The sequence below is a fragment of the Molossus molossus genome, unplaced genomic scaffold (assembly GCF_014108415.1).
Source record: "Molossus molossus isolate mMolMol1 unplaced genomic scaffold, mMolMol1.p scaffold_m16_p_9, whole genome shotgun sequence".
NCBI classification, from domain to species: Eukaryota; Metazoa; Chordata; class Mammalia; order Chiroptera; family Molossidae; genus Molossus; species Molossus molossus.
The window spans coordinates 30,414,574-30,442,560 of NW_023425403.1; the positions used below are offsets into that span (position 1 = coordinate 30,414,574).

A 27,987-nucleotide genomic window follows, 5' to 3' on the forward strand; every position below is an offset into this window, starting at 1 on the left:
CAGCCCTCGGACCAAAGGGCCATCGGTTTGATTCCTGGCCAAGGGTATGTACCTGGGTTGCAGGTTCAATCCCCAGGATCAGTCAGGGTCATGTGGGAGGCAACCAATCAATGTGTCTCTCTCACATTGATGTTTCTCTCTCTTTCTAACTGCCTCACTCCCTTTCACTCTATCTAAAAATCAATGGAAAAATATCCCGGGGTGAGGATTAACAACAACAAACAAGTGTTAGAGGAGTGAACTACTTAAAACTTTGCCCTTTGATTAAATAAATCTTTAATGATGCAAACTTGTTACATCATTAACCATTTTATATATACAAACCAACTGAAAGTTATTCAATAAAGGTATTACTAAACATTTCGGTAATTATAAGAGGTAGACTAAGTAGTAAAAAACGAGAAACCAGAATCACCTAGCTAAGGGTGCACTGGTGGAGCCAGACTTTAGGGGCTAGACCGCTTCTCCTCCAAACCTCGGACACATCAGAAAGCTGGGGACTCATGTGGGGTTGCGCCATGCTAGCTGGCAGCCAGCTCCAGCCCGGCTCTGGCCCAGAATCTGACGCTTGGAGCTGCTTATAAAACCACAAGGGCTGACCTCACTGGGCCACGCTTGTGGGCCATGGCTTCCTGGCTTCTGCTTTCCCTCTTCATGTCAGTGTCTAACACATGTGATAAAGGATCACTCCAAAACTGTTTCTTGCCAAACTGAATGGTAACTGTTAATTACCAACATCAAACTGACCAACGAGCATCAACATGCTTCACTCTTACAGCTAAAAAATATCTGGTTTTTGAAGAGGTTTCCCTGTTTCCTTTGGCTCCTGGATTAGTTGATGGTAAAATTGTTAACTGTGCTACTTTTGACTTTATTGTTGTTAACTTGATCTAAGAGAGGCAAGCCCTGAGTACTGTGGGAGAAAGAAACAATTTCAGAGATATTTCCCATCCATGCCAAGCAGAGCCCACAACAAAAGCAGAGAAGGGCCTCTTCCCAGCACATCTCCCTGCTCCCTGCTGGGGTCAAGTGGGATTCCGGAGGGTGTCAGGACGGTCCTCCAAAAGGGAGAAACTGAGGTCGGTTTTAAGGCTTTTGCTCCCTTTCTTAGACAATACGCCACAATGTCACCTGCTCCTTGAACCTTTCCTGTGAGCACTGCCTTCACCATTGGTCTGGCCAGGAACTGGAAGGGAGGGCAGGGGATACACGCGTCACTGAGGGTGGAGGGGGTGGGGAGACATTAAAACATCAAGGAGGAAAAGAGTAAGGGATTGTGGGAAAATAGGGGAAAGTCGCTGACAGTGTAAGACAGGAGAGAGGAACAGAATGGGGGCAGAATTTGGATCTCACCAAATTATCCCAGCAAGTCAGTACATAAACTGAGCATCAAAAGAACATGAGGATTTACTTTTAAAGCCTCCATATTAGAAATGCAGACTGGCAGTTCTGTTACAAATATCTAAATTGTACTAAATACATAAAATCACATTTCACAGATAGAAAATAATTAAACATAAAAACTCAGCATAGAAAAGCAATGGAATCAATGTACATCCAAGTGAGAACTTGTTTCCTTGTGAAAATTTTAAGGCTGGCTTACATATAACAAGATTTTTGACAGAAACCCTTCGAATTGAATTGCTGCCCATGAGGATCTCAACATGTTTGCAGTAATTACACCCGAGGAGGGCAGTAAGGCATGGCCGCCCCTTCCCTCTGTGGACGGCAAAGCAGGACACGGCTTGAATTGCTCCGGAGCCCTCGGCCAGCAGTGGCTGCCAGGAACCAAGGCTGGGCGCTCTCAGCCGTCCTCCACTCCAGCCACTCAATGGCCTTTCATCTCCAGCCCTTTCCATTTGCTGAACAGCAAAGATAGGATGAATAGTGATTTAGCTCTAACCTCAAGCATCTATTACAATCCCATTCCAGATCCCCCAAAGATCAGAAGATCCAAGTGACTCAAGGAAGAAGTAAACAGAACCTTTTAGAAATGAGCACAGTCTTCCAGAGTCACCATTTTGTGACACCTCTTGTTTTTCTTTTTTTTATCCTCACCCGAGGACATTTTTCCATTTTTTGTTCAGATAGAGTGGGAGGGAGGGAGAGGAAGAGAGAGAGAGAAACATCGACGTGAAAGAGACACATCGAGTGGCTGCCACCTGCGCGACCAACCAGGGTGGGGGACAAACTGCAACCGAGGTACGTGCCCTTAGCAGGAACCAAAGCCGGGTCTCTCTGGACCACAGGCTGACGCTCTAACCGCTGAGCCAAACTGCCAGGGCAACATCTCTTGATTTTCATACATGACAATCATTATTAGAATCTATAAAATAAATAAAACTTGTATACCCTTGCAGCCGTACTCATCAGCCTCTCCCTACAACTTTCCTTCTTTTTTCTTCCTCTTTTTAGTAAATTTTATAATATATGCTTACTATAAAAATATCAGCAGTACAAAAATGGTGCAATACACAATGTGAAAATTCCTCACCATGCCCCCATCGTGAACCCACTTCCCAGAGAAACACTGACCTATTTGGTGTGTGGTTCCCCAGGAATTATCTAGATACAAATTAAAACACAATGTAGTATGGGCCCCAATTTTTTTTCCTTTATTATTTTTTTAACTTAACAGATGTAGAATCTTACTGTATATACTATTCTGTGCTTTCATTTGTCACATAACAATATATTGTGGACATCTTTCCACAGTAACACACACACACATTTACTTCACTTGCAGAATCATGTTTTACTAGTCCTCCCTTATCTGATAAACTGAGTTACTATTTTTTGTTTAGTTTGTTTTAGATCAACCTGTTCAAAGCATTAGAGAGAATAAAAGGCATTAAAAAATCCTGGAGCATCCTGGCTGGTTTGGCTCAGTGGTAGAGTGTCGGCCTGTGGTCCAGAGAGATCCGGGTTCGGTTCCCGCTAAAGGCACGTACCTCGGTTGCAGTTTGTCCCCGGCCCTGGTTGGGTCGTGCGGGTGGCAGCAACTCGATGTGTCCCTTTCACGTTGATGTTCCTCTCTCTCTCTCTCTCCCTCCCCACTCTATCTGAACAAACAAACAAACAAAAAAAATGGAAAAATGTCCTCGGATGAGGATAAAAAAAAATCCTGGAGCAACTAAAGAAAGTGAAGCATTCTTTTGAAACTAAAAGTGCTATTTCTAAATTTGTCCTATAACTGGGATTTTTTTTTCCTTCCTCAAACCAGGGTTCATTTAAATTAATTCTGAAAAGAAAATGAATTTAAATCACTCTGCTTAAATCCAGCTCTTGGTGAAAACTGAAGACTCTTCTCACCCAGGATTTCCTGACCTGGGTCAAGAGTCTCTGTCATGGAAACATCTGGTTTCTCTACAGCTCAAAACTTTAAAATGGTAACATGGAATACAGAGGTCCTCTGGGAACAAAGCTCCTTCTCACAAAGCCAGCAGGGGGCCTGAGGGGATACTGATGCTCTAATTCCCTGGGCCTGGATCAGAAGAACTACAACTGGAAAAGGAAGACCAGGAGGAGGAGGAAGAGGAAGTGGAGGAGGAGAAGGAGGAACAGAAGAAGAAGGAAGAGAAAGAAGAGGAGGAGAAACAGGAGGAGGAGAAGGAAGAGGAAGAGGAGGAGGAGGAACAGAAGAAGAAGGAAGAGAAAGAAGAGGAGGAGAAACAGGAGGAGGAGAAGGAGGAGGAACAGGAGGAGAAGGAAGAGAAAGAAGAGGAGGAGGAAGAGGAGGAGGAGGAAGAGAAAGAAGAGGAGGAGGAAGAGGAGGAGGAGGAAGAGAAAGAAGAGGAGGAGGAACTGGAAGAGAAGGAACAGGAGGAGAAGGAAGAGAAAGAAGAGGAGGAGGAACTGGAGGAGAAGGAACAGGAGGAGGAGGAACAGGAGGAGAAGGAAGAGAAAGAGGAGGAGGAGGATGGAAAAGGAAGAGGAGGAGGAGGAGGAGGAGGAAGAGGAAGAGAGAGTGTCAGCTCTGTCTTAGGTACAGTCTCTTCTCAAGAAGCCAGAAACCAAGCCTGGTTAAGTTTGAGAACTCACTTGCTGGTAAAAACAAAGAGTGAGCGAACGCTGCTGGTGAGAACGCGTGCACAGCGCCTCTGACACAGCCGTGATGAGACAGCAGAGTTGCGGTGAAAGGCTGGGGAAAGAAGTCGCTAGAGCCGCGCTTCTCCACCTGCACCACGTATCAGAATCACTCTGTCTGGTGCAACACAAACTGGCGGCTGCAGGGGCTCTCGGGTTGGGCCTGAGAATCTGCATCTTGACAAGTTACCATGAGAAGCTGATGCTGCTGGTCTAGAGACCACACTTTGACTTAGAAGTTTATACGTAACTACTTGAGGCTTAGTGAGGAGATTTGCTCGGCCTACTCAAAGAGGTATGCAGTGAATCTCACCATTCATTTTTCAGACGCTGAACAAAAACCAGGCCTCACACAACTGAAGACTTTCTCATTAAAAATAGACTTCAGGCCTGCATCCAACCCAAGTGAGCACTTTATTTCCTAGTTATTTTTGCTTCTTGCAATTTATTTTTTAAAGGACAATATTTTAAAGTGCTACCTCAGTCTTTGAAGTATGAGATTGACTTTTATTTGAGAAAAGTCATGTCAAATGCAAAGTAAAACAAATCAAACTAAGCCAAAGATATAAACAACTTCCAAATAACTCAGAGTGGAGGAACAGAGGAAGTCAAAATAAAACACAAACTCAACGTCCACTGGATACCTGCTGAATTCATCTCCATGCATAAAAATGCTATTCATCAAAATCTCCAAGTTGAAACTGCGTAAGATTAATGCCCAGACTCATTTTTGTTAGAGAACTTCCTTCTTTTCTTTTATCTCAGGTCCCCATGCGCTGAATGAAACATTCTAAGGAAGAAAGGGACCTAGAAGGAATAAACCCAACTGGCAGAAAGGCAGACATTCTATTCTGCAAACAGCAGACTGACCAAGAGTCACTGCTGAAGTGACTCTTCTCAGCTCAGCCTTGTCACCACAGCTATTTATGATGATTCCGGACAGGCAGAGAGGCCCCACGTGAGGAAATAGTATGTAATTCAGGTCTACTTTGAAGGGCATGAGTCAACCTTCAATGTTTAAATAAAAATAAGATTTAACTCACCTATAGGAGATTCTAGAAACATTCCCCAAAACCAAAATATTTGCAAAGTCCTTTTCTGACTTAGTGGAGGAACAAAACTGGTGGGTCGTTCAGTCATGACCTCCTCTTCCTTCTCCTCTAGGCAAGCCCCACAGAAAATTTCAAGAAGGAAATATGCTATGCCAATAAGTGTGGAAAAAATAGAAAGATAGGATGACCCAGGATATGCTGGCAACTTAAGGCCAAAAAGATGAGGCTACTTAAGATTGATGGTAATAAAACAGCCCCTGACATGTATCAAGAGCTATTATGGCCTGGCCAGTGTAGCTTACTGGTTGAGCGTTGACCCATGCCCCAAGAGGTCACCGGTTCGATTCCCAATCAGGACGCATGCCCAGGACTGATCCCCAGTGTGGGGCACGCAGGAGGCGGCCAATCGATGTTTTCTCTCATTGATGTTTCAATCTCTCTCTCTCTCTCTCCTTTCTTCTCTCTCTAAAATCAATAAAGAAAAAATGGTGGTTTTTTTTTTTTTTTTTTTTTAAAGAGCTATTATGTACCAGGTACTGTACTAAGTGTCCTGCCTGCATTATGTCATTAACACAGCGTCCTTTTCCTGGTGGTCCGAAAGCTGCCCTTACTTTATGACGATGACAGGGAGGCAAGGAAACAGAAGTTCTTGACCCAAAGTACCTAACATTAACTCTAGCACTGTGAATATTCTTTGCTTGCAATGGAATAACACTCTTCAGGATTCCTGTACAGATTTTTAAAAATATTTCTAAAGAGGTAATCACCTGCTTCATACTACCTGTATATTAAATATATACAAAAACATACAGTCAGGTTTCCAAATATACTAGAAGCCATTTTTTAAAAAATATGTTTTTATTAAAATTTTAGAGAGAGAGGAAGGGAGAGAGAGACAGAAACATCAATGTGAGAGAGAAACATTGATCAGCTGCCTCTCGCACGCCCCCTACTGGGGATCGAGCCTGCGACCTGGGCATGTGTCCTGACCTGGAATGAAACCAGGACCTCTCAGTCCATGAGACTTCGCTCAGTCCACTGAGCCACACCAGCCAGGCATGGAAGCCATTTTTAAAGAGAGCAATGAGAAGGGAAAAAATGTATTAAAGCTGATGTATTTTGATCATCCTTAATGGTAACAGTAGGTACCAGAATACTAGGTATCCTACCCATGACAGTTACAAATATCAGAAGTCAAGTATGTGATGTTTTAAATTAAAATTTGACTTTTCTTTTTTAATCCTCACAGGATATTTTCCCACTGATTTTTAGGTAGAGTGGGAGGGGAGGAGGGAGAAAGAGAGAAACATCAACGTGAGAGAGAGAGGCATCGATTGGTTGCTTCCCTCACGACTCCAACAGGGCCAGGAATCAAACCTGCAACCAAGGTACATGCCCCTGACTGGGAATCGAACCCGCCACTCTTTGGTCTGCAAGCCAATGCTCCTATCGCTAAGCCAAACCGGCAAGGGATACAATTTGACTTCTAAACTTGGTCTATGAATGTCATAATTAAAAGCCTGTGGCTCAGGAATAGACTGATTCAAATTCTGGTTCTGCACCTTACAGTTATATGACCTTGAGTACCCAGTATTGTTATGCCTCAGTTTCCCATCTGTAAAGTGGAGCCAGCAAAGCAACATTACCAATTTCCTAAAGGAATTCAGATGACTAAAAGGATTAATTCATGTAAAACTCAGTTCGATATAAGTTAGCATTTTTATTATTTATTTCTCACAACTTCTCTATGAAGTATTTATATAATCCTTAGTGTCTCATCCATTATATAGTTTAATTTTCTCTAGAATAATTTACTCTCCCAGTAAGATGATTCTTTTAGCAAATATGCAATAAAAGTATAGCAAAAGGTGAGGAAGAAAGAAGCGATGGAAAAAATATACCAAGTATAGAAAAAGTCAAATTTTAATTAAAAAAAAAATTACACAGTTGGATTTTGACATTTGGAAGAAGAACCTGGGAGCAAGAAGGAGAGAGGGTAGAAAAAAAAAATGCACAAACATAAAATAAATTGTCCTTATTTGTACCAATTCTCATTTCTAGGACTTGGCACTATAAAGACATCCACAGTCTCCATTGGCTCAGTGTCTTCAATCACTAAGCCACAGGTGTCTGGCTATTGATGGTTGCTTAGCTTTTGGTTCAGCTAACTTGAGCTCTAAGAGCCTAAACAAAATTAAGAACAAGGACTCACAAGCAAGAAGATGGACAAAGAATCTCTCTGCCACAGTTCACGCCTGACCTGGGGCTCAAGGGCCTGCCCAGCACTGCTTTTTCTCTGCCTCTAATTCTTTTTTATAGATCATGAAAACTGTCTGCCAAACACACTTCTTAGTCCATGAATTACAAAACCCGAAGGTTCTCAGGCCGCTGTTATCTGAGGCTAGGGTTTCATCCCTCCAACCACCATGACCTTCAGCTTTGGGCGTTTCATTAACTTAAAGCAGCTGTGATGCCTTATAGCCGGGCTGTCATCCAAAGTCTGTGTCCTGATCACAAATATTCAAACCTTTAAGATCAATGTGCAGAATGCTGCGGAGATGCCACAGTAGCCATATAATATTAAGAATCATTCAGAAAGATTTTATTACAGTACTGAAGTGCACAACATATAATTACAGATGGCTATTTAAATCCGGACAAAACTGCCCTGGCCCGTTTGGCTCAGTGGTTGGAGCGTCAGCCTGCAGACCGGAGAGACCCGGGTTCGGTTCCCGCTAAGGGCATGTACCTCGGTTGCAGTTTGTCCCCGGCCCTGGTTGGTCGTGTGGGTGGCAGCCACTCGATGTGTCCCTTTCACATCGATGTTTCTCTCTCTCTCTTCCTCTCTCTCCCTCTCACTCTCTCTCCCTCCCCATTCTATCTGAACAAAAAATGAAAAAAATGTCCTCGAGTGAGGATTAAAAAAAAAAAAATCTGGACAAAACGACCATTAAGAAAGCCTAGTCTGAGAAATTCATAAGGATTCCTTCCCCCGCCCCCATTTTGGAAGAGGGCATTTTTCTTTACCCCTTGAAAATGGAAAAGAACAGAACTTTTAACCGTGCTCCCCAACCCCCAAACCTCTGTAAAGAAGAACAAAAGCCATCAGAATGAGAAGAAATGGGAGTGATTCTGAAAAGAAAATCACCACTGGTTTTAGTATCTGGGGAGAAAAAACAGTGTAGTGCGATTCATAGGACTGACAGTTTCCAGGGAGTTTGATTTTGTGCTCCAAGCCACATCGAAGCGTGTCACCGGTGTGTGGACTGTCCTGCTCACAGGTGCTCCCACCCCTCCCCAGCTCAGGGAGGCGCGAGGACTCAGATCATGTTCTCAGACTCAGAAGGTGCAAGGAAGCCACTAAGGCAACAGCGCTGGGTAAATGGCAGCCCGGGAATTTCAACTTTCTTTCTCTAAACTTGAAAGTCTGTTGCCTTTGTACTTCACTTATCTCTTGAGTATTTAAAACTAGCAAATGCACTTATCACTCCTTGTGTGACTCCATAATGACCACAAGTAATACTTTCCACTGACAGCCTACAACAGTGCCAGCGCCCAGTAAACCAACCATCAGATGGTATCACACCTTGCCTGCTGGGTGTAAGCTTCCAAGGAGTCCTTACCTGGTGCTCCTGTGTACATGATGGAAAACACATTTATTGCTATTGTAGCAGCATAGAACACTGGAAGTGCTCGGAGGCCATTGGGCACAGGGTCCTCCTACGTGATAAAGAGATAAAGTGAAAGGTCAGGATTCAAGAAGCATCTGGAGGCAACACGACATACAACACTGTTACAAGCAAGTCTTCCCAAGCATCAGCGTGGCCAAAATAGCTGGCCCTGTTGCTGCCGTATGACCGGCTTCACAGCAACAGCACCAGCTTAAGCCATCTCTCCTACACCAGTGCTACTTCACAGAGCCCACGATTGTGCCCAGCAGACAGTTTACAGCACTAGAATCACATGAGCTGATGTCAGGTTTAGAAACAGAAAAACTGTGAGGTTAAGTCAGTTTCTGGGGACTGAAACCCAGAGATTGCCATCTACTTCGACATCTGTGGTACTCACTACTCTAGCTAAGTTCAAGTTTGGTCCTAAAAAACCTACTGACAACAAGTATTCTGAGACTCAACCCCCTGAGGATGCCCGAAGAGAGTCAAATGATTCGAACAGCAGTACGTTACTATAGATTTTATGTCACTCTACTACACAATACAGTTTAGCTCTATCAAAATATATAAAGCAAACACATTACCATGTGCTGTGATTTTACAAAACTTCCCATAAGGTATAGTGCTTAAGCTTCAATTATTAAAAGTTAAAAAACTGTGGGTTCTTTATCTAATAAAACATTTATTTACAACTTTAGGGTTCTGGCACAACATTCCCTAAATCTACTACTTCAACAAGAAAAGTAGTACACATATTCTAGGCTAAATAATATCTCAGAGAATATTAGAAATTTAGAGTTGTAAGAAGATCTACAGAGGATTTATTTATTTATGTTCAATTTAATTCAAGTTTTTCCATCACCATTTACTACACAGGATTCTGAAACAAAAATATGAACTGAAAACTCCTCAATGCAGTAGTGGCACATGGATGTTGCCTAAAAAAAATTTTTTAAATGACTAATTTTCAATAACCATGTAAGATTAAACATGTATGTTAGTCAGGTAGGTTTACAGAACAGTACAACTCATCAAGAACCTATTCTGGGGCCCTGGTCGGGTAGTTCAGTTGGTTAGAGCATCATCCCAATACACCAAGGTTGTGGGTTCGATCTCCAGTCAAGGCACATACAAGATGCAACCAATGAATGCATAAATAAGTGGAACAACACATCAATGTTTCTCTCTCTCTCTCTAAAAAAAAATCAATAAATTTTGCCCTGGCCAGTTTGGCTCAGCGGTTAGAGTGTAGGCCTGCGGTCCGGAGAGACCCGGGTTCGGTTCCCTCTAAGGGCACGTACTTCGGTTGCAGTTTGTCCCCGGCCCTGGTTGGTCGTGCGGGTGGCAGCCACTCGATGTGTCCCTTCACATCGATGTTTCTCTCTCTCTCTCCCTTCCTCTCTCTCCCTCCCATTCTATCTGTACAAAAAATGGAAAAATACCCTCGGGTGAGGATTAAAAAAAAAAAAAAATCAATAAATTTTAAAAAAGGACCCATTGTAGAATATATCAAGCAGTCATCAGCACTTGTCAAGAGGCTGCAGTTGAATAGCAGCGAGGTGGAAGGAGCAGTAAGAGCAGGGGCAGGAAGTGATCCGGCTACAGGAGAGTCACAGCCGGACAGGTAGGGGAGGTAAAGGACAGCAAGTGTGAGGAACCAATGGGCAGGGGATGGGATGAGAGGCACCGCAGTCTTCCAAGCTGTCCTGTCCCCCGTGAAAAGAACCCTGGCTGAACTGAAAACAAACACTGGATGCTCAAATACCCACAGCCTCTGGTTTTCAAAATGTTGTTTTCTTGGGGAACATGGCCACTGAAGAAAGATTCCCAACCAATCACTTCTAAAAGTGTATAAGTTTTGAGTTTATGTTTTTAATTAAATCACCTTATATTTTCTCAAATAATCTATTCTTATAACTCAAATGACAACCTGTCTCCTTTTCTCCTTCCTGCCTCTCTTCTTCCCTCCCTCCCCGTCTCCTTCCTTTCTTCCTTCCATCCATCCATCGGTGACCACCTACCCAATCATCCATCATTTCCTCTTAACATTCAATCATGTCTTTGAGGTGCCAAGCAGAGTGCCGGGCACTGAAATAAAGAGTGAACAAGACAGTTATAGTTTCTCCTCTCACAGATCTTACAGTAAAGTAGCAAACAGACCACTAAGTAAAAAATAAAACATCATACAATACGAGAATGCAGTGGTGGGCAGGTACACAGTGCTGTGGGTATGAAAGGGAGGAACCAACCAGAATTTGGGGTGGGAGAGAAAAGGCTTCCTGGGAAGTGACACCTGAAGGTGGAGGAGGAGCAAGAGTCTGCCAAGAAAGGAAGTGTTCCAGACAGAGGACATAACAGGGGTGGAAGCCAGCAGGCAAGGTGGGGAAGGTGGCACCTTCCAAGATGTAAACAAATATAAGTATGGTGGGAGCCCAGGAAAAGCAACGGTAAGTTGGTACTTATCCAAGAGAATGAGTCCTTCAGTGGACTCCCAGGCAATGCAAGACAACACAGCTGCACCTCTAAGGAAGGATACAGCTGCAGGAAGGCACGCTCCCGAGGTGCGCAGCGTGCGCTGGGACACACAATCCAGGCCTGCTGAGGGCGGAGAGAACACCACACAGCCCCTGGACAGTCACATAAAAATGCAACCAATTTCTTCCAGAACACTCATGCCAGTACGTTTTCATTTTAATCTCACTTTATTTTTGATAAACTATACCCCCAAGAGGTATATTTCCTTCCTGTTATCCTTTTGAGGATAGGAAAAGGCAGTGTCTCAAGCTTGCTTTCAGAGAGAGAGAGAGAGAAAGAAAACACCTTATATTTGGGTAAAGGAATACTCCAGCTGCTTTCAGTAACAGTCAATTTCAAAATCTAACACTGCGTCCCTCTGTGCTGTTTAACATTCAGGACCTTCTTGAGGTCCAAGCACAATGCCTGGGAATGTCGAGTAATGAAAATCATAGGGCGAGAAACAGGATTTACAATGCGGGGTTCCAGGGAATCCCCTGGGCGATCTACCTTGAATCTTTCCTCTACTTTATAGAAAGCCTGATTCGAACTCCAGGGTGCTGTGCTTTAAAAATTTAAAAATACAATTATTCCTCTGACCCCTCTCACGATTAATTTCTATTGAATAGAACCAAAATTAGTTCTAAAATTTAATTTAAAATTAAACTGTCTCACTTACCTTTTTTAAGATGAAAATTCTGATCAGTACAAACAGCACGCCAGACATGAAACCAGACAACAGTGGAGATATAAACCAAGAAGCAACTGAATAATTAAAAAAAAAAAAGTATGAATGCTGAAACTCTACATAATTCAAGTTGTATTTGTATAGTACACTGATAAAAATTTACAGTACACATATTTGTAAATATTCCTGGACTCACTCATCTTAACTCAGAGCCTGACAAGCCCCCTGCCCTGGCAGAGCCGCCGGGCACTCTCGCACGAGCCCACAGAACCAAGCACACAATCAAGTAGGTGATGCTGGGCTCTGGACACAGAAGATGGAATCGATTCCCACAGAGCCCCTTCTGCCTACTCTTCTTACCAATCCATATGGAGACCTGGCCCCTGTCCCGACATAAGGGTGATCTAAAAGGTGGGCCACATTCCATTTCATTTCCAAGTCTAGCCTGGTACTGCCATCCTGACACTTTTAGCCTCTAGCCTAGTAGTTTCTAACTCTGGCTGCACATTGGAAACATCTGGGGAGTTTTCAAAATTAGCTATGCTCTGGCTCCACCCCCAGAATTCTGATTTAAAAGGTTTAGAACGGGGCTTGGGCATTGATATTTTTAAATTGTTCCCCCAGGTAATTCTAATGTGCAAAGTTGAGAACCATGGTTCTAGCAGCCTGGGACCTAAAGCAGTTCTCCTGGCCATCTGAGTCCCAGCCTGGCAGGTCGGGGATCCATTTCACCTAGAGCTGCTGAGGTCACTGTGATTCTTAAAAGGACAAGCAACCCAGAGGATGGAGATGGGTGAGACAACATTTTTTTACAATGGGCAGGTTGGTACTTATGGGGCTGAATGGATTTCCCTCTCACTAAAGCCATGGCCAGGAAACAAGTTGCCAGACTTCTTAAAACAGTCCCTGCAGGCAGCATACAGCCAGAAAGAACACTAGCATACCTCCTCTATTCAGGGCAGACTGGTTGATCGCTTAAATGCAATGAGATAGATAAAACTGGGCTCACTTCAAGGTTTCCCTATGACGGGAACTCTGACTCCTAGACACTAAAGGTATTTTCCTCGGTGGGACCTAGTTTTTCTCTGAATACAGACTGGTTTCAATGAGATAAATTTCTTTTCTGTCTGGGAACAACAGGTAAATATTGATTTTTTTCGAAGCTGGATAACAATGTAACATTTAAAAGAGTGTTTAGAGGTAAAATTCTCTAACACATTAACAGTTCACAATATCTGTTAACAGAAATTTTAAGGAAAAATATGTTACCCACATAGGTCTTCTAAATCTTAACATTGGAAGGAAAACTATATTATAATGGCAATTTTTAATAAAACTTACTCTAGAGAATGTACATTTTCCTTCTTATAGGTAAAAGAAAATGGCAATTACCAATCTTGACCAGCTCCATCCACTGCACACCTTTTGTGCCAATTGCAACAAGTGAGAATCCTATTGTTGCACCAACAATGCAATGAGTTCCTGAGATCGGAAGTCTCAGAAACGATGCAATCAGCTGCCAAACAGCTGAACCTAGAGATGGGAAGATAAAAAAAAAAAAAAAAGTCAGGTATAGATTACAGCATCTCAAACGGCCACAAAAGGAAGAAATACAAATTATTGTTCTCAGTAACAACTCTGTGGGGTTAATTTTCTGTGGGTGGTTTCTTTACAAAGTGCTAATGTCCTGACAAAATTACTCAGTTAACTTGGGCCCAAAAAAAGTCTTCAACACTGAAGGGATAATGATGATTTATTTAAAGAAAAGTATTTAGAACTATTTAAAGAAAAGTCTCTTGATGCCAGTTATTAACTGCCTTGTCACATGTAGGTAAGGGAGCTGATAATGAACTTGTTCTGATGTGAAGTGTGGCCAAGACCAGGCAAGAGATTAAGGACTCAAATAAACACAGAGAAACAAGAAAGGCTGCCCACTGGAAAAGAATTCATTATAGTGATGCTTGTAGTTATGTAACAAGGAGGGTGCAATATCGGCTATGGCATCTTAGTCTGCACACGATAGAGTGTAACACCATGGTGCTTTTTGATTTTTGCCTCTCATGTGAGAAGGAACGATGATATCCAACCCAAAGCTGGGCACCTGCTCTCCACCCCTGCCAGGAACGATGGAGTGTTCCTTACATGCTCTCTCAAGCCTTCTACTTCTTAGGAGTTAAGAGGATCCCTTCGTTGTGGCTCTGTGTCCTTTTACCTCAATTTCACCACTCTTTTCCGGGCTTAATGTTTTTCTAGGCTATAGTTCACTTCAGATTATTTTCATAAGCAGATCAGATTTTGCAGTGAGTATTAAAAGCATCAGCTGGGAGAGATCACTTTCAGACACAGTTGTTGGAAAGTTCATAGAGAGCTGTAAGGGAACAAAGGGTTTGGCTGATAAGCAGGGCCTGTTATTAATCCCAAATGTTAATTCGGGAAATCTGGTTGCTTGGCAGCAGTAGCACTTTCAAGCAGACCCTTGGCATTTTCTTAAAAAAATACCTGAGTTACAGAGGACCATTAAAGGCTGTGCAGGCCCCAGTTTGTGAAACAACGCTGACCTTGGAGCTGCAGTGGGCTGTGACCCCATGTCTGTCCCTGAAGCGTGTGCTGGAAGGAGAAGGGGCCAGTCCTGTGCTGCCAACCCGGTGACAAGGGCTCTGTGGCAGCACCCAGTGGACAATCTTTAAGCCTTCACATCTAAGCCCTGGGTTCTGCAGGGACTACATGGTTGTTTTCAAAATGAAGCCAGAGTTTAGAGCATGTTTCATGCACAGAACCATAACTTAAAAACAAATTTTATGTTTTGTTTTTTTTTACTTTATGATTTCTATTCTTACAGAAATTAAAATAATCTAGTGATGTTAAGAGAATGGTATAAACTCACCCACATGATTGAGACCATGAGATTTTTTCCTTCCTGAAAGCTGCTATTCTTTCTCTGGCTGACTTTATATCGTATGTCCTGGAGCAGGGGTTTGTAAGGAAAGGTAGGGAGAGAGGCTGCCTGAGACAGGGAAGAAGGAAATAGGGCCAGTGGGGAGCAGTGGAGGAGCAGCTGAAAGGAGGGGAAAGAAGACAGGTGTTTGCAGGGGACCTAGCAAAGTAAGAGTGGGTGAGAGGCCTCCTTAACCCAAGGAATTTCCGAAGGCAAATGGGATTACATTTATGTTAAGAAAAACAGTGGGATAAAGAATTATATTTTAACCTAAAATAACGATGGTCTACAAAAAGGAAAGGGGTAAGTGCAGGATAAGGGCACAGACAACACCTAGGGACACTGCAGGGTGGGGCAGATGGGCATCTCTGAGGCGGCTGGTTCCTGGGAAGATGAAAGGGCAGAGCAAAGGTTCAGGGTGCCCACCAAGGCAGACAGGCTGGCAAGGGCGCGTGTGGGGCGGGGGAAGGCTCAGCAGTTATGGGCAGAGAGGCAGCTTTAAGGGTCTGTACACTTCTTAGTGTGGTTCAAGGAGATGGCTTCTTCACGCTATTGTGGGTATTTCCACCGGAAGATAGTGAGTTTTGAAGCCCCAGTACATTTTTGGAACCATTGGTGGTTTTATACTGAGTGGACTGACCGGCACTTTAGGGCTGAGCTGGAGTCCCAAAAGATAACTTGTTCAAGAAGTTTAGCTGGCATGAACGATTCCTACCAGCCAACCAACCAACCAATGCCACCCACAGCTCTATCCGAAAGCACAGAGACTCATGGGCTTGGGGAGAATTTTCTAAAAAGAAAGAGTAAAATAAAATGGAATAGAGTAGAAGGACAGGGGAAGAGAGGGAGAGAAGATATGGATGTAGAATTTAGAAGAGGAAGATTTGGAGAATTCAGGCATCTAAACAGAATCAGCTTTGATTCTGGCCAATGATAATTACACCACCATCTTAGATTTACATAGCTCCCACTGGCAAGGAACCCAATTTTGAAAATCTAGGTAAACCATATAAATTCCCAATAAAATAGGCTTTGAAATTCATCTAAAGACACACACAATAAAGGAGGAGAAGGAAAAGAAAGAAAGAAAGAAAGAAAGAAAGAAAGAAAGAAAGAAAGAAAGAAAGAAAGAAAGAAGAAATCAAGGCAAACAAAATCAAGTTACTCAAGCAAAACCCCAAATTGCTCTGGTTAACCTAAATTCTAGTTGAAGTAAGTATTTGTCATTCTTTTAGTGACAAGCCAAAGGCAGCGCTGGGACACCACTGCTCACACAGGAGCCCAGCTCACCCCTGTCCATCTGAGGCCTCAGGGCGGCCTCACTGACAGGCTCTTCAGTGGGCACCATCGTTCCTCAGGTTTCACCCAGCAAAAGGAGAAACTTCTGTTAAGATTTCATGTTATCACTGTTTTTCTTTATTTCTCCACTACCTTCAACATGTCTCTCCCACATCATCCTGACTGAAAAAAATCTTAATATCAGGTCAATATAATTGTGTCTTAGACATCTATCACAGCTGTACAAAGGTGAATTTTATAAGCAACTGTCATTTTTCTATGAGAAATTTCAATTATATCTGACTGTAATAAAAAACATATGTTCACCGAAGTTAAGTAAAATCCAGTCACTACAATAGCTGTTGGAATCAAAGCAATCGTGAACCTTAATCTTTCAAACACGAAATATGCAGCGGAGACGGTGGAAGTCCTTAGCGTAGTCACCAGCCCACTGCGCTTCGCAGTCTTTAATACCTTAGTACACTGGTCTGCTTCAGCTCAAGTGCCTCAACAATGTCTCAGACTAACTTGCTGTAATAAAAAGATGATGGATCATCTTCAATTGGGCAAATAATTTCCACATCCTGGGTGCTCAGATAATGCCAGTGACAATGAATAACTAGGAACCTGCGTCACGTAGCTGTGTTCTTGGTACACCAGCATCTTACCTCCTACTGCAGGACTCCTCCTACAGAAGGATATGTCCTGTTGAAAGCAGAAGGTGGTAGAATTCCTCTCTAACCCTCTTCTCCCTAACCAAATTACCCGTATTGATCAGCTGTGTGCTGTGACGGCATCTCTACCTAGAGGCAAGCAGAGAAAGAGTCCTGTCAGCTGCACTTCAGGCATCTCTGCCTGCATCTTCTCTTCGGCGGCAGCGCGGGCAGCGCCCCCTCAGCGCTTGCCGTGCGCAGTCACCTCGGGCAATGGAGAAATCCCACTGACCGTCCACTCAATCTCTTATTAACATACTTCACTGCTTTCAACACTTCTGTCATCTAGACAACCTGAAACCACCAACAGGTGACATACAAATGACCTTTTGACCAGAAAACAAAACAAAAATACCCAATGGAGCTCCCAGAGGTAGAATCATAAAATCAAAACAAAAGCCAACAAAAGGATTGCAAATGATGTAGAAGACCAGAATTTCTTGAAACACAAACACTTAAGATTTATTTGGTAATTGCTCTAGAACTTAAACTGAGCATACAAGTTAAATGAATAAATATTGTTTTATTGGCATCCAAGTTTTCAAAACATTGTGTCCTAATTGATAAAAGAAAGAAAGAAAGAAAGAAAGAAAGAAAGAAAGAAAGAAAGAAAGAAAGAAAGAAAGAAAGAAAGAAAGAAAGAAAGTCTATGAAAAACAGGACTAAACCTTACAGGAAATCTCTTAAGTAAATCCTTCAAACACATTTTCTCAGATATGCTAGTTCTCTAATAACTTCCAAACAACTTTAAAATGACAAAGAGCTGCCCTAAAAATACTTTTTCTGTATTTTATAAAAAGTACTCAGTTGAAATCTATTTTAACCACCAAGTTTGCTAAAAATTGGGGAAAATGTGTTTGCTTGATATTAGAAAAAACAATCAAATTAAAATGCAGGAAGCAAAGATAATATCTAGCAAATATAAAACATCAAACCAGGTTTTGCAAAGTTAAAGCAAAAGTCACACTTATGAATATGACAAAAGAACGACAGGGAAGAAGGTCAGCAAGGTTCCCACAGGTATAAAGAATAATGCTACTTACCAACCATTGCACTGACTTCCCCAGCCATAAGTGTTTCTACCGTCTCGTTGTATAGGTTCACATCAATGATACCTTTACGAATGGTCTCTCCTACTTTGGCTCCCAATAACACTGAGCCTGTGGTTTCAAATATTGAAGCCAAAATGCACGCCTGCCTCAAGGTCACCACGCCAGAGCCCACAGCAGTACCGAATGAATTGGCAACATCATTTGCACCAACAGAAAATGCCAAAATAAAAGCTATGATAAAACCTAAAATGACCATCCACAAATAATCATCCATGGCCATTTTGAAAAGTGGACTGTGGGTATTTTTCTTTAGCAGAAATATTTTAAATAAACGAAGCTTGAGGTTATAAACGTTGTAAGGCCGAGAGTTCTTGTAAACAGTGAGTTTGCTCTGGAAAGTGCTGGACAATGTTAGAGGCTGAACAAACTGCTAACTGCTGGTTTTCAAACTACTGTCAGTACAGTTCATTTGGTTGTGTTCAGTCAGCGGTAAAACACATTCCATATTTTTCCTCCCAATCTGGGAAAGCTGTGATGTTTCCTCCTATAACAGAAAGAAAACAAAATAAATCAATTACCCTAAGCAACCTGTAAGAGTTTATTCTTTCAGAAATAAATGTTTTAAGCCTACTAATGGGATCTAACTTTGCCATGTGATAGTTCTAACCATAGAGCAACTCAAGGGAGATTATAATTAGGTTAACTGACCACTCCCTCAAAAAGCTGATTTCTAGAATGTCAGAGGTTGAAGCATGCTTTATAATTACAAAACTGATAGAAAGCCTTAATGGGATATGTTCTTATACAATCTGAAAAACATATTTGGTCATTATTTTCAGAAAGGAAAAATTATTTCAAATGAACAAAAGATAAAGAAACGAGAAATTCATCAGCCCTGGCCAGGTAGCTCAGTTGGTTAGAGCATGGTCCCAATATGCCAAGGTTGTGGGTTCTATCCCCACTCAGGGCACATACAAGAAACAACCAATGAATACATACGTGGGTGGACTAGCAAATCAATCTTTCTCTCTTTCTTCATCTTCCTTCCTCTCTCTCTCTCTAAAATCAATCAATCAATAAAATTTTTTAAAGAAATGAGAAATTCAGAGTTATAAAGTTTTCAAATACATGAAATGTGCCAGTTTTCTTGAAGCAATGATTTACCAAAGCTGGATCTGAGACATCTCCGGGTTTGGCAGATGATCTGCCTGCACGCATAAGGAGCGAGCACTTTGCATTATGACTACCTCATGGGTGTCTGAGAGGAAGTTTACAGGTTCTGGTACAAAGTGACTCATCCAGACATGACAAAGGCTGGAGCTGACGGGTCTCCCGGAAGGAACCGAGAAAGCTGGTGAATAAAGCTATCCTATTAAGGCACAAGTCAGGTCTTGTCATTGTTCCACTACTTTCGTCTCACTTGGAAGAAAAGGCAGAGGCCTTACCATGGCCCGAAGACCTCCAAAATCTCCTCAGAGCTCCCTTCAGCTCACTGACCTCAGCTCCTGTTCACCCCCTTCCCTCACTGGCTCCTTGCTTTTCCTTGTAAACATCAAAAACTCACCTCAGGGCCTTTGTACCTGCTGATCCTCTGCCAGGAAAAATCTCCCTGACAGTTGCACAGCTCACTTTCTACTCCATGTAGGTCTCTGCTCAAAATTCACCCTTAGGGAACCTTCCCTGACCTTGTGAAAGAGCCTCCCCTTCCCCATACCATTATTCATCCCTCTCACCTAATTCCTTCTCTATTTATCACCTCATTTATGCATTCGTTCGTTCATTCATTCATTCATTCATTCATTCATTGTCTGTCTTCTCTCACTAGGATGCAGACACTTTGTTGGATTCACTACTGTATCTCCAGTACATAGAATAGTGCCTGGCATGTGGTAAGCCCTAATAAATTTGTTGAATAAATAAAGAAAGCTGTTAAAAGTCTTACATATTCCTCATTCTGAGACAAGGAAGAGATGTCACAAAATTAATATATCTGTGAAGTAAAAATGTCACTAAGAGCTTTGGAATTATGGTATTCTATTATTATATGACATCTGTATATTTCCTGTGATGGTATTAGATGCTTAGAAAAGTGCCTGATGCAGTGTGGTTCTTTATAAATGCTTGCTGAATTGAATAAATTAGGCTCATATAAATATAATAATCGATCAATATTAAGGTTACATAGGGGAGTAAAAGCAGGACACAAAATTTTATGTCTATTGTGATATGGCAATGTTAACAATGCATATAAAAAGACCAACAGGTAACATACTAAAATTATAACAGTGTTTGAGTTTGAGTAGTAGTGTTATAGATGATTTTTTCATATCCTCCAAGAACTATAGTGTGGTTATGTGCTTTTCAAATTAAAATAATATATAATAAACAAAATAAACAAAGACTGAGCACCATCTCTGTCTGCAACACTGCGGGCATACAATGAAACAGAAAGTGTATAGACAGATCTGATCGCTTTCTAAGATTTGTAATGCAATTCTGGAGAGTCAGATCCCAAGTAAGACAAATGAAAAGACCACTCTACAGGCAGAAGACAATATTTCACTAAAAAAGCATTTTATTAATATTATAGGCACATTAAATCTATAAATAAAAACAATATTTGGACCAATAGTATCTATCCTAAAATATAAAGAATTCTTGAGGAAATCTTGTTTGCCAGGTTAGGTTGCCAACATGGCAAACAAGAACCACTTTCAACAAATACTGACTGAGAACCTCCTTTGTGACAGTCACTAAGAATATAATGAGTAAAAATGGATGTAGTCCTGGCACATATGGGGCTTATGGTCCAGTGAGGGAAATAGACACTAATCAAATAAACTCATTGTATGACCAGAAACTCTACACAGCATCATGAGAGCACAGATGGGGACAGAAAGGCTCACCTGCCATCTGAGGATGGGGTAGTTAACTCTGGGACTGGATGGGGCATTCCAGGCATTCCCAGGTGGGAAGGAATAGAATGAGGAGAGGAATCTGGAGGTAGGTGGGTGTGAGGAAATCATGATGAAAGTTGTACTGGGCCATATTGAAGACCATGGCCACCATGAGAACAATGGGCTGATGCTGAAGGGTTTAATCAGAGGGATGCTGCCCTGATCAGATTTAATTTTTAAAAGATTATTCTGGCTGCAACATGGAGAATGAACTGGACAGAAGGCAAGAGTGCATGTGGAGAGACTGCAGCATGGTCTGGCACATGGAGGTCTCCTGGACCCAGGGTGGTGGTGGTGATGATTTAAGGAGGTCCTTCAGCAGCTAAAGTCAATAGGACTTGGTGATGGTTTACATTATGAGCGTTGACTTGTGGACCTAGGCTAAAAAATAACTGAGTGTTTTTTTCTCCCTTTTGGGTATTGTTTTAGGTGTCAGGATGGGGTTTGGCCACAGGTTCACTTTGGACACGCTGCACATAGAGGTAAATAACAGGAGCACAGAAGAGAAGTATGTGCAGTTGAGGCACCAGAACAGGTATGTCCTCAGCCCAGTTCTGCTTGGGGAAGGTTTTAATCATCTTTACAATTTTTACAACACCGTTTCCGACCAGGGATTCTCTCTCCTTCTTAGATAATCTTAAATAACTTATTTCCAAGCCATGTCTTGTTCTTTAATTTGGCTTTTTTCCTTCCCAGTTATACCCTCAGTGACCAGCTCAAGTCCAATAAGCATCTGGCTGAAGAGAAAGGCTTGTCACTTTTTTGAGACCTAAATGATTTCTATGTTGCATTGTATTTAGAAAGCCTGCTTCGTGTTGCAAGTACCAACACCTTGATTTTCTCCCCTTTCCACTAACTGTTATTAAATATGAGCAAAATAACACAAAGTGCTTAAATAACTACAAATCTGCTGCACAGAAAAAAGATGGCAATGCTGCAGACACCGAGCCCCTGGCAGACAGAGGACCACCGTGTTGGAGGCCAAGATGGGGACTTGCCAAGAATGTAGAAAGCCAATATTCACAGTGGCTGAGGTCTGACCAGGTGTGGCACCTGGGAGTACTGGTAGTTTGAAAGTAGGCTTTTGAAGGTGGGTGATCGAATCAGAAGGGAAAGATTAGATATCCGATACATGATGTTGGGACAATTTGCTAACTGCTAACTAACTGAAAGGAAAGAAAAAAAAAGCTAGATCCCTACCTCACACCAAAATAAACAAAAGATATAGATGTAAAAATTGAAACCTTAAGAGGGTAAAAGAAAACATAGGTAAATATTCACTGAAGTATAGACATGACATCAAAAAGAGTTAATAAAAAGAAGCAACACATGTGAGTTTACAGAAATCTAGCTGGGAGGGACAGGACTGAAATGTGCAAGCACCACATGGAATTGCCTCTTCTTTCCCTCGGCAATGATTCTTTTTTTTATCCTCATTGGAGGACATTTTTCCATTTTTTTGTTCAGGTAGATTGGGAGGGAAAGAGAGAGAGAGAGAAACATCGACGTGAAAGGGACACATCGAGTAGTTGCCACCTGCACAACCCAACCAGGGCCAGGGACAAACTGCAACCGAGGTACATGCCCTTAGCGGGAACCAAACCCGGATTTCTCTGGACCACAGGCCAACGCTTTAACCGCTGAGCCAAACCAGCCAGGGCCTCAGCAATGATTCTCAACAGGGTGCAATGCTCTTTAAAATTGCCAGACACTTCTTTCTGACTCTCCTACCAAGGCTTGTCTATAAGAGGTCAGAACATGAAGGAGGGTTAGAACGAGCTCCCTAACTCTCTCTCCTTCCTCTGATGTGAAAGCCCTCCAAGGGTGGGATTCACAGGACTGAAGGTTACAAGTTATTCTTCGATTTTCAAATGCCACCAACTTCTTGCATTTCAGGAAGAGGGACCTTAGAGTGTTTTGAATTATTGCAGGAAGTATTGAGAGGTTTCATAAGTTCTATCTCCCAAACTTGTACTGTGAACAGGAGCTTCACCTTTTGAACAAGTTTTTCAATATTTGGTTCAATTTTTGCTGTCACTTCTGTTCCTTGATCTCGGAACCAACTCTACTTCTCTCACCAGCCCAAGATGTGCCCTGGCAGGACCCTCAGGTGTTTACAGATTCTTCTCCTATAACTTCCTCTACAAGCATCTGCTTCAACTCTAGTCTCTTATCTACATTAGCAATCTGAATGTTCAAGTGAAAACAAACATTCTCAGAATATTTTTAGACAGATATGTATACTGTTTAAAAACAGGAATGTTGCTCAGTTAAGCATTTAATGGAAAATTAAGCCAAAAGAAGTCTGGGTGGGAGAATCTCTTCTCTCAAATGCTGCCAAAGGTAACATCCAAGGTGACCTCTCCAAGCAAACGTGCTAAGGGGGATGTCTGTCCAGTTCTCCCATCAGTAGTCCCTTGTCGCTCAGCCTCAAGAGTCTAATCATCTCCTCAATCGGTGCAGTTAGTCCCAGACAACCAGATCTGTAGTGGATTTAAGTCCCCAAGGGACTTGCTGTTTTAAAGGATTGGCCCAGCCCTGGCAGGGTAGCTCAGCTGGTTAGAGCATCATCCCGATATGGAAGGTTGTGGGTTTGATCCCCAATCAGGGCACATACGAGGATCAACTAATGAATGCATAAATAAGTGGAACAACAAATCAGTGTTTCCCTCTCTCTCTACCTCCACCTCTCTAAAATCAATGAAATCAATGAATAAAAGCCCATAGCCAACCTCCTTTCCATTGGGTTTGCTTTTGGCCTATGAGGATCTGTTCCGAGATTTCATGGACTGCCCCCAGATCAAGGCCCCCTCCAACAGATGAAGGAAAGGAGCCAGGTACCCCACGCAGAGAACCTGGTGCTCAGATGTAATTTTCCAATACCTCTCCTAAAACCCAAAGTGCCTATACCTACTAACAATGTAAAACCCACTTTCTTGGAAGCTGGGGTTGAATTTTGCATTCTGACACTTGAAATATGAAGACACAGATATCTCTTCAATGGTACAATGTAAAATCTAATGACTGCTACATGTAAGTCAGCCTGATGCCTCAGACATAAAAATTACTAGCTTTTCCTGATAACACTTAAATAAAATAGAAGATTCGTTTTTGGAATATTATTATTTGCAAAACAGAAGAGCAGAAACTTATTGTTTCAACATTCAGGTTGTAGATCTTGTTATAAGTAGTTTCTAATAACATCATTCTTGAAATGAAAACATCCACTTTACACTCTTAAATTAAAAAAAAAATAACTAAAAATTCAGAGCATATTTATGCTAGAAAGTATTGAGTTTCATTATTTATACACTAATGATACAAGATCAAAACATTACTAAATGGCTCTGAAACTTGCCTGAACTACCTTGACATGGCAAATTTACAAATATGTGAAGCAGTCTATGGGAACATAAGAAAAGCAGATGATATTTTGAATGAGAGAGAAGCAAGGAAGGACAGAGAGGATGATGAGGAAATAGAAAGAGGGGGAGAGAAAGGGGAAGAAAATGGTGTCCAAAGGAAAGACAAGACAAGCCAACTGTGAGACCTGATGTAGAGCATGGGGTCACCGAGGCAAAAAAATGCAGATAACAGAAGCAGGAAACAGGTTTACTCACTGGGGACAACCAGTATGAACGTAAAGCCCAATAATAAAGATATCAGACATCCAAAGTGAACATGCTGCAAATTTAAATGTAAATGGGAAAAGAAGTGGCAAGTACAGTTTGCTAATCCACTAGTGGTTCCTGCCCAACACTGAATATTCTTTTCTCTCTGCTGTTAAAAAAAAAAAAAAGAGGAACATCTGTTTCTCCTGAATAAGAAGGTGAAAAGCAAAGGACTTGCAGTCAGAGGCCCTGGGTGCATTCCAGTCCAGCCAGCTATTGGCTACACAACCCTGGGCAAGTCACTTAAATGACTCATTAAAGAATGACAGTAATGGTACATAATGTGGTGGTTGTGTAAAGGCGCTAGCTTAGTGCCAGAAATCACTACATGATGACTATCATCATCATGAGTAAATGAAGGCCTGGGATAATGGTCAGGAAACCTGAGCCCACTCTGCCACTAACTAGCAGTGTGACCCTCGTTAAGTCATGTACACTCTCCAAATCCTGTTTCACCATCTGTAAAATGATGACAGTAATAACACATGTATTTTACAGAATTATTGTCAGAATCAAATCTCATGTATGCAAAGTGTTTTGTAAGTTTTGCTTAGCATCAAGCAACTAGAAGTTAGTGGCATCACTGTAGTCACAGGAAGAACTTTCCAAAATCCTTCTAGAACAGTGGTTCTCAACCTTCCTAATGCCGCGACCCTTTACTACAGTTCCTCAGGTTGTATGTGGACGTATCTGCATGTGGGCGGACCCGCCTGGAGATGGATAGAGGAGCGGTGCTCGGTTCCTAAGACCATGGGAAATATGTGTTTTCCGATGGTCTTAGGCGACCCCTGTGAAAGGGTCGTTTGACCTCCAAAGGGGTCGTGACCCACAGGTTGAGAACCGCTGTTCTAGAAGGATGTTATGGCCCCATCTCATCTAGTAGTCTGTGAATAAATCCAGCCCACCTCCTCCTATGTATAAACTTTAGCCTTGCCTCTGGTTAAAGACTGACATATAAGGCACAGGAACCTTTTGAGGGAGGTAAAGAGGTAGAGGAAAGGAACTCTAAAAGGTGCTTTAAAAAAAAAAAAAATCACACAAAAACAGTAAAGCCACTTTGGAAAACAGTTCGGTAATTTCTTACAAAGCATATGCTTACCACATAAACCAGCAGTCCCATTTAGAGGTATATTCAGTTCCCAAGGGAACTGAAAACATACATCTAAATAAGGAACTTTTCATTCTACATCTTGAGTATGGCGGTGGTTACACTACTTTCTACATGTGTCAAAACTCATGAAACTGTACACTTGAAATTGGCAAACTTTACTGTACATAAATTATACCTTAATAAAGTGATCAGAAAATAACACTGATATATAAATATGCATGTAATAGATGGGAGGAAGCCTTCTACAATGTATATGTATATCATCTCATTATGGTTATACACTTTAAATATCTTACAATTTTGTCAATTATACCTTAACAAAGCTGAGGGGAAAAAAGAAAGCAATATTGTTCATAAAAAGTAATATTCACTTTTGATATTTTTCCTCTCCAATACTGCCAGCATTGTCTCCCCCTGCCCTGAAGTCCCCAGGAAAAGTTAAAAGAACATTCCACTCAGACACAGTAAAACCAGCCAGTTCAACCAATAGAGCAAGGGCTCAGAACAAGTCGTCACACCTTGGCTCAAAACAATGGCTCAAGAAACAAAGAGCAAAAAACAGATCAATTAGAGGAGATGGTTGACTTCACACTGCTAACAGAAAGCTCCTCCAACCCAACTCTTCCAAGGTCAGAGATGAGAGAGAAAGGCTGCAGCTGGGACAGAGGACTGACCTCTCTTCAAACCAGGCGCTGAGCATTTTACAGAGAAAAGGAAAGCTGGCCCCCCTGGGGAGACGAGTCTTCAACACTGCTGCTACAGGGTCCAAATGATGGAGAGCCACCTATTAGCATTCGGGGCAAACATACACATTCTGCTGAAAATCACCTAGGGGGGACCACAGATTGAAGATACTTTAAATCAGGACTTGTGGACATTTCGTGTACCAAAAGCTTTAAGGAGGTCAATCAAAGTAAAAGAGAGTACAAGCAAGCGATAGTATAACCTTGGTCTGTAACTCCAATAGCAACTGTATAATCGGCTGTGTAATGTTACCTCCCATAATACAGGTAGAAATCACTGGAACAGTTCTAAGTAACAGCATTTATTTTTATATGGGAAATAGTGCTTGTAAATTTGCCGGGCTGGGTCAGATGCAAGGTGACCCCAGTACTCTATCATGAACAGGGGTACTCAGGTAGGGTGAGGGTGTTCTTTATGACATCTCAAAAGTTCAAAAAAAGACGCAAATAATACGAAATATAAACAAATACTGATGTACAAAGATGTTTATCACAGTGTCATTTATTATGATCATGTAAAAGAGGAAAGTGTTGAACTGTTCCCAGACAGGAAAGTGACTGAAGAAATACTGGTGACTTCTAAAGATGAAATATTATGCAGTCACAAAAATGACTTAACTTGAGTTTTTCCTGACACTGAAACATAGTAATGTTAAATAAAGCATCAGTACACAAACAGTATGTGCCATATGATTTCAACTATGCTTACAAATGCACTGGGCAATGAGATGCTAAAGAAATATGCCCAAGGTTGAGAGTTGCTCACTCTAGGTACTCTTTACATTTTTAAAAATTATCCAAAATTTTTTACCATAACAATTACCTCTTTTATTTATTTTTTTGTTTTTTTTTTTACAATTACCTCTTTTAGAAAAACTCTTCAAAACACTACACAGAGAAGTATACTTTTTCAAAAAGTTAGGAATGTACTACCAAAATACGCTTAGTTTTCACTAATAAACACAATGAAGTTTTCATGCATCTGTTTGTTTTCAGCCTAGGCCTCTCAAACAAGTCTTTCTTCAAGCTTACTACCTACAATTTAAGGCGAAAACATGTCTTCTATTCTATTTATTTATCTTATCTTTGTTTTTCACTTTCAAGAATATCCCTTTGTTCTGGAATCTGAGTACACGGTCTCACATGGTTTTAGAGCCTTCTACTATATTCCCATTTGCAGGATTCTAAATCACACTTGGTCTTTCTCTAGGGTTCTTCCCTAATCTTCCCAAGCACTTGAGGCTTGGCCATCAGGATTAAATCTAGCCCAAAGAATAAGAAAATGTTCTGATGGAGCCACGTAATTTTCAGGCCTTTCCCCCCCGCCCCATTTATATATATTTTTTCTTTATTGATTTTAGAGAGAGTGGAAGGGAGAGGTAGAGAGAGATGGAAACATTGATTGGCCACCTCCTGCATGCCCCCCACTGGAGATTTGGCCCACAACCTGGGCATAAGCCCTGACCGGGAATCAAACCAGCAACCTCTTGGTACATGGGTCAACGCTCAACCACTG

At 41.7% G+C, this 27,987-nt stretch overlaps 1 protein-coding gene across 4 annotated transcripts in view; it reads right to left on the bottom strand.

Annotated features, from left to right (window-relative positions):
- Nucleotides 1–27,987, bottom strand: part of SLC20A2 (solute carrier family 20 member 2) — a 99,949-nt gene that overhangs the window by 23,964 nt on the left and 47,998 nt on the right. For all 4 annotated transcript variants that reach the window (XM_036249847.1, XM_036249849.1, XM_036249850.1 and 1 more), the window contains 4 exons: nucleotides 17,981–18,533; nucleotides 13,404–13,544; nucleotides 12,003–12,088; nucleotides 8,762–8,858 (listed from right to left, as the gene is read on the bottom strand). In XM_036249847.1, coding sequence (XP_036105740.1) covers nucleotides 8,762–8,858; nucleotides 12,003–12,088; nucleotides 13,404–13,544; nucleotides 17,981–18,269 — 613 coding nt within the window. In that variant the 5' untranslated portion in view covers nucleotides 18,270–18,533. The remainder of the gene's footprint in view (nucleotides 1–8,761; nucleotides 8,859–12,002; nucleotides 12,089–13,403; nucleotides 13,545–17,980; nucleotides 18,534–27,987) is intronic.